The 7,088-nt window shown below is 46.5% G+C and overlaps 1 protein-coding gene across 2 annotated transcripts in view; it reads right to left on the reverse strand.

The window, feature by feature from the left end:
- Positions 1–272: 272 nt before the first annotated feature.
- The window catches only part of LOC108301104 (3 beta-hydroxysteroid dehydrogenase/Delta 5-->4-isomerase type 1), an 8,577-nt gene continuing 1,761 nt past the window's right edge, over positions 273–7,088 (reverse strand). Inside the window, exons 3-4 of one of the 2 annotated variants that reach the window (XM_017524153.2) lie at positions 3,615–3,779; positions 273–1,500 (exon numbers count right to left, since the gene is read on the reverse strand). In XM_017524153.2, the coding sequence (XP_017379642.1) occupies positions 689–1,500; positions 3,615–3,779 (977 nt within the window). In that variant the 3' untranslated portion in view covers positions 273–688. Of the gene's footprint in view, positions 1,501–3,614; positions 3,837–7,088 lie in introns of both variants that reach the window. The other variant, XM_017524152.2, reaches the window with a different exon arrangement.

Raw genomic sequence — 7,088 nt, forward strand, 5'->3', positions numbered from 1 at the left:
ACCTAAAATTATTGAGACGTCTCTTGTCATTTTCCTTAATTGACAAGTTTCTAATGAGTATTAAATGAAGCAATATATGATATATGTAGGTCATTTCATACATACTTGGAGTGTAGGAGAGCTTATGGAGTCTTCATTCACCCTTCCTGACTCTCCTACTAATCTGCCCACCCCACAAACCCAGTTTCATGCTACTTTCTAAGTTGGAGACAGTGATACTTGGAAATGAAAGGAAAAGGAAGAAAGTATGTATTAAAAGAAACCATGCCTCCCTTCAGGTTAAGCATTAAATTATTTATTGCTCTTTTCGTTGAATTAGGTGAAAGAAGAGGAGATTAAGGAGAAAAGAAATGCTTTCTCATTTAAAAGAGGAGATGGAGCTCTAGTAGTCAAAAGAGACCTTCAAGTTAAAAGGGACCCCAAATTGTTCAGAATCAGCCACTGAGATTTGGAAAAAGCAAATCACATTGTCTTTCCTCTGGTATATGATTAGGACAGAAAGCTTTCAGTTGGGCCAGTGATTGCACAGGTTTTGATGATGCAAGGATGACAGTAAGTTGGCCATTGTGTGAAAGGAGGCAGCAGGACCTGGGCGTGTGCTCTTGTCACCTTCTGTGCGAAGCTAGGAGGGTGGAGCTTCACGGCATCTCCCGACAATACCCACGTGGGCATCCCCGTCATCCTTAAATCACTGAGTCTTGGACTTCAGCATCTCCTTGTGCCGGTCCACAAGGGAACCAACCCACTCCACGGTTTTCTGCCTGGCTTCCTCCCAGCTGTAGAGCGGCTTATAGGCCAGATCTCGCTGAGCCTTCTTGTAAGAGAAGGTGAACACGCTATTTGACAACGTCACTGTGTGGCGGTTGAAGGGGGGTCGATAGGTGTAAATTGGGCTGAGCAGGAAGCTCACCACTTCCAGCAGGAAGCCCATCCAGTACATCAGGAATAAAGGAAGGCTCCAACTGGAATCAAGACAGAGGCCGAACTCTTTGCTCAGGGTGTAATTAAGGCCATCATAGCTTTGGTGAGGCGTGTCGTCTGAGATGTAATAGAACTGTCCTCGGACACTTGGGGCCTTCTTGGGGTCCCGCAGGGCCCTCAAGGCCAGAATATGTGCCCAGGCCACGTTGCCAACATACACTGGGTTGACTGTGGAGAACTTGCCAACACTTGGCAGGATCCCACTGTTGTTCAGACCTTCATTTATAGTGGCAGAAAGGAATGGGCCTTCCTCTCCATAGATATACATGGGTCTTAAGGCACAAGTGTACAAGCTGCCCCCATTTTTGAGAGTCCACCCATTAGCCTCCAGCACAGCCTTCTCAGCACGTTGTTTGCTGTATGGATAGGGAGCAGACCATGTGTTTTCCAGAGGCTGTTCTTCGTGGCCGTTCTGGATGACTTCCTTGTAGGAGTTGGGCCCAGCCACCTCTAGGGTGCTGGTGTAGATGAAGACTGGCACACTAGCGTGGACACAGGCCTCCAACAGGAGCTGGGTACCTGCCCACGAAGAGCAAGCTGTCAGTGTCAGGAAGTAACCCTAAGGGCCCCAACCACGTGCATAAATCCATGTTCCCCACTCTGCACTCCCAAGTGCAGGGGTTATAACAGACTCAGGCTGCTTTCTTCTTTGGTTCTGACTAAGATTGGGTCATGCTACAACCACAGGAAAAACACAAAAATAAAAGCAACTGACCTTTGGGTTCTAGAGAGCAAGACTTTTGGGTTTCACGGACCTATGTTTGTGTGTGTGGGGATGTGTGTGTGTGTGTGTGTGTGTGTAATTTTGGAGAAGGACCGAGGGTAATCACTTTATATTTTGTCATGTAAGGATATTGAAACATTATAACTTGTCATCAATACAATTAAAGACAGATCATTTAAAATCTAAAAAATCAGGAGGCTATACTCTGAGAAAATGAACAGTGCCAGTGAGTCTTAGGCAAAAAAGGACAGTGGAAGAATGTGCATTACACACACAAATTCACAGTTGAATCTAGGCGATATACACTCTTAGATACATGCAATTCCTGGTATTTTTATCATTTTGGGTGAACTAATAAAACTTTGTCACAAGGACCATCCCTGGTGTCTCTGAGCAAACAGTGGGTTGTAGGGAGATGCTGGAGATCCACACTCTTTTCCTGATTGTGTGCTCCCTGGGAAAGCCACTTCCAATTCTGGCTGACTGTGTTTACCCACTTATGTAAAGTGGGGGTGATAAACCTTCCTTTAAACCCCACCCTGGCATTTCTTGTGGAGCCTGGTGGAAGACTGGGGAGGGAGTGTGCCCTCTGCTGGTGACACCTGCACTGGGAGGACCTTCCAGCCTCCCCTGAGCTGTGTGGAAGCAAATCTCATGGAGGTATCCAGAGTGCCTTCCTTGGAAGAAAGACAAAATCCTAGGCAAAGGATCACTTGTATTTACTTATTTTTGTGTTCTTAGCCACTTTTAATGTCTACACAGTTTGAGTTTCAGCCTCATGAAATGACCATCACTGTGAAGTATTTTCCAAGCCTGGGAGTGATAATGGTTTTAGGAAACAGATGCCCCTGACACTTCCCTGTCATTTCTTATCCTCTGTTTTTGGGAGCTGTGGAGAGTAAAAAATTAAAACAAAAAGTTGTTTACTCTTAGCCCACTCCTTGAACTGTAGCGGCACTTATGGGTTGGCTAATTAGAAACTGGGAAGTGTATTTTGTTTGTCTGCTTGTTTTTTGAGATGGTACTGGAGACTCAAAAGCAATTAGTTGCTTTAGAAAAGGCTTCAGACTGAATGTGCAGGCTGAGACTGGGGGTTGGGGTGCTGCGGGGCTGAAGAGACTGGGCTCTGGGAATCAGAGGTGAAACTGCATGAGAAGATTCCTTAATGAAATGTGTCTGAATTTAAGGTAGTTGGAAAGCCATAATTTGGAGGAACTCCCAAGCATTTAAGGGATGAGGGTGGAGTGAGGTGGCACTTTGGGCACTAGCTGGAAACGGATCTGTAATCACAGGCCCTGTGGTGAGCTGGAGAGATCGTATTCTGTATCCTGGGAAACTCTCATTGGTTAGAAAATACTGTGGGAAGGCGTGTGCTGGGTGACTCTGTCCTGACAGACCTCTGTGAACCAGCTGTGAACCAGTCCTCCTGAGAGGACTTCATCTTTCAGATGGGCAAGAGGGTTCTGAATGTTCTCATCAGCCTGCACACAAGGTTCAACATGATGACTGTGGTGGCACCTGGAAGGTCTGATTCTGGCCCAGGGAGCCAAGGGGTGGCTGGATATCATGAGTATGAAGTTGGAATTTAGTTGACTTTTAACTGGGGCCACAGTAGAAAGAGCTTCCACGGCCTTTAGAGTCACACAGGCATGAGTTTAAAGTCTGACTCTCCTACTTTACTTACTTACCTGTGGGGCCTTGGACAAGTTACTTGCTGGCTCTCGGCCCTAGTTTTCTCATCTGAAAAACTGAGGATAGCAGCCTTGAACTCCCCAGTCAGAATAATCAGCAAAGGCACTTGGCTCGGAGCTCAGCAGATGTTCAGTGGAGGGACTTCTCTTCCCTTCCTTGTCCTTCTTTCTGATCCTATTTCCCCACCTTGCTCCATCTCCTCCCCCAGCTACGGTACCTTTCACGTTGACGTTCATGATAGTCTCTCTGTGAATGACACTGAAGACATCGACAATAGAGGCCGTGTGGATGACGACCGTGATGTCCTGGCAGGCTCTCTTCAGGCATGACTCGTCCAGAATGTCTCCTTCCAGCATCGTCAGCTTGGTCTTGCCCTGGAGCTCTGTGTGAACACAGGTCAGGTCATTGGAGGGATTTCTGGATCTGGCTGGGAAGTTTTCTGGTAAGGTGATGTTACATAGGCGTTCAAGGATGGCAAGACTGGGGTGTTAGAATGGAGGGTGTACATTTCATAAAAGAAACAAGTAAACAAAACCACAGAAATAAGCATGGGTAGCAGTTTACTGGGGAAGAGAAAACATCTGTTTATACCCTATCTTATTCCAGAAAAGCAATCTGAACAGTGAGCTATCAGATGTACCTGGAATATAAGCATTCCTAGAGTCATGCAAGAGTCGCCAATTTTTTTTTTATGGAGAATAGAGTGATTGTGGAGAGTTGGGTATAAGAGGAAAAGTTTGAATTTAATTCTGTAGGTAATGAGGAATCATTCTTTTCAATGAAAATCATTCATTGAAAAGAATGATTCCTCATTACCTACAGAATTAAATTCAAACTTTTCCTCTTATGTCAAAGAAACCCCTTATTTATATTGGAATCAGTAGAGAAACAGGCCAGGCACAATGGCTGATGCCTGTAATTCCAGCACTTTAGGGCTCTGAGGTAGTGAATCACTTGAGTCCTGGAGGCCAAGGCCAGGCTGTAAAACATGGCAAAACCCTGTCTTTACTAAAATTTAAAAAATTAGCGAGGCGTGATGGCACATGCCTAAACTCACAGCTAATCACTAACCTGAGGTGGGACGATGGATGGAGTCTGGGAGGCAGAGGTTGCAGTGAATAGAGATCACGCCACTGCACTCCAGCCTTGGTGGCAGAGAAACACACGGTCTCAAAATAATAGTAATAACAATAAAAGAGAAGCAGAAGCAGAGTTGTGGCATAGAGTGTTTACCTTGGCATGAGGATATAAAATGGACTGGTATAGGGGATAGAAGAGAAAACAAGATGATCGAGAGATTAACCAGAATGTCAGTGCCAAAGTTTTGATGAGGACCGTAACCAGGATCCCGCAGTGGAAGCAGAGGAGGGGAGAGATACGCCGTGTTTGAATTTCACACCCAGGCTTAGAAAATGTCCTTGTACCTATTGGATCTGGGCTGACAGGAAAGAGACACGACTAAAATCACCCCTACAGTCTCCTGCTTGGACAACGGGGAGGAGAGTGGAGCCCTTACTCAGGAGTTGCAGATGGGCTTAAATCATGAATTTCATTGAAAAACTCTTATCAGATACCATCAAAAGCAGATAGCAATGCTGAAAATGAGTCAGCCACCAATGAACCAACATCCCAGCCATCTAGTGTCTAGCCAAGGGCAGAGGATACAGCGCCGACACCTTCAGGCTCCTCTGAAATCCACAGGAAGTGATGCTGCAGTAAAGCTGTCACCTGGAGTTAGCCCTCGCAATGAACACGGTGCTACATGGAGCTCAGCTAAACACTCTACACTCATTCATGCTCTATCATCTGCGCACGGCTCACAGCTTGCTTATTTCCTTTTACAGCTATCTCGTGAGGCAGGCGTTCTGAGTCCCCCTGTATTAGTGAGGAAACAGGCTCAGAGAAGTTAAAGGACAGATCCCAGGTCAGGCTTCTCGTGAAGGCTCAGACCTGCCTGCCCCACCTCAAGCTTTGCACCCTGTCCCCCGGGTGCAGGACTGGCTGTTTAGAATCAACTTTTCTGAGAAAGATTAAAGAACAAAGAAAAAGAATAAATCAGTTTAACTGAAGTTGGCAGCAAAGGACAAACAACAGTGAGAGCAAAATTCAGAAGGAAAAATTCAAGGCTGGAGAAATTCCTTCCTGGGGTACAGGCGGGACCATTGGCTCTCCCGATGCCTCTGCCATGTTTTGTCTACTCCCAGCCCCTTCCATTGTCCTGGGAACTCCAGGAAGGCCCTGCAGTGGGGGACGCAGGGAAGAGGCTGCTGGGGAGGAGGTGGTGGCAGCCTGAGAGTGGAGTTTTCTCTGGTTATATTTCCCCCTCTGTCCTTCCTGCTCCCTTCTTCTGCTTCTCCTTTGCTGCTAGCTTCAGTTAGACTGGCTCAAAGGAATTGCTATTTCAAAGCAGAATAAGTCAAAACCGGTAGAAAATGACTCTTCCCCAGTGAGTTCCCAGGGATCTAGAGAGACCAGAAAAGGGCACTTTTTGGATGGAGCCATAGCTCCCTCCTTTTCCTGCGGACTTGGCAAGTGTTTTATGTAGACTAAATGCAGTTGCTTACATGGTGTGAGCTGAGCTAGAGGGGGTCTGGAGAAGCTGCTAGACAAGGCACTGTTTAAGAGCACAGATGCGGCACTGGACTGTCTGGGTTCAAATCCAGCTTTGCCATAATCTAACTATGGGAGCTTAGACAAGTTGATGAACCTCTCTGTGCCTGTCTTCTCATCTGTAAAAAGGGATAATAATGTTACTGATCTCATAGAGTTGTTACGAGGAGTCATGAGTGAGCAAAACCTTTATACGGTGCCCGGCACAGAAAGAACACTGAAAGGATTCTCCGTTTTATCTTGGTACAGACCCCTGCCCATCCGTTACACCCCCTGCATTTTCACCATAGGAGAGCTGTTCCTCTAGGCTGGACATTCCTTTTTCCTGACATCCGGTGTTAGATTGCAAATATTGCTGAGACCTAAGGATTACAAATATTTAATATTGGTCATGTTTTAATATTTGTTTATCAAAGACACCATTAAAACAGAGGGTGGAGGAAATCAAAAGAGGTCAGAGAAGAGTGAAAGGAGAGCAGGGTGTTGGGTGTGGTCCCAGACTACTGCCAAGGCAGGGGGTGGGGGTGTCTGTGTGGGCAGGGCTGGACCTTCTAGGCAGCCAGAACCCACATCCCCCAATCCCCTGGGTTGGGAGGAGCACAGGGAATTGGTCTGGGGCCCACAGAGAGGCAAAGGGAGCGACTGAAGACTCACTTTGCCAAGGATCAGCCCCGGAGTGAAGCGATGAAGCCCCTGAGTGAAGCTCTGGTCTGAGCTCTGCTGCACATTCATCAGCTAGTCTTGGCAAGTCACTTTATGTTTCTGGACCTTGGTGGGTTTATTGTCCAGTTGGATGTGACCTTTTATCTACCTTCCTCACAGGGTTATTTGCGCAAGGAGTTACTACAGCAAATTCTGCAGTCAATTTCTTTGGGGTGTTGAGCAACAGAGAAAAATGGTTAAAAAAATAAGGCCATATATGAGAAATATAAATGCGGCATGTCTGGCCTCTTACTGCTTCTTAGTCTGTCTCTGCTCTGTGCTGTGCACTTGTGCATGCCCTCTCTCTCACTGATGCTCTCTCTCACTCTCTCTCTCTCACTGATGCTCTCTCTCATGCTCTCTCTCTCACTGATGCTCT

This window comes from Cebus imitator, unplaced genomic scaffold, assembly GCF_001604975.1.
Source record: "Cebus imitator isolate Cc_AM_T3 unplaced genomic scaffold, Cebus_imitator-1.0 Scaffold32, whole genome shotgun sequence".
NCBI lineage: Eukaryota > Metazoa > Chordata > Mammalia > Primates > Cebidae > Cebus > Cebus imitator.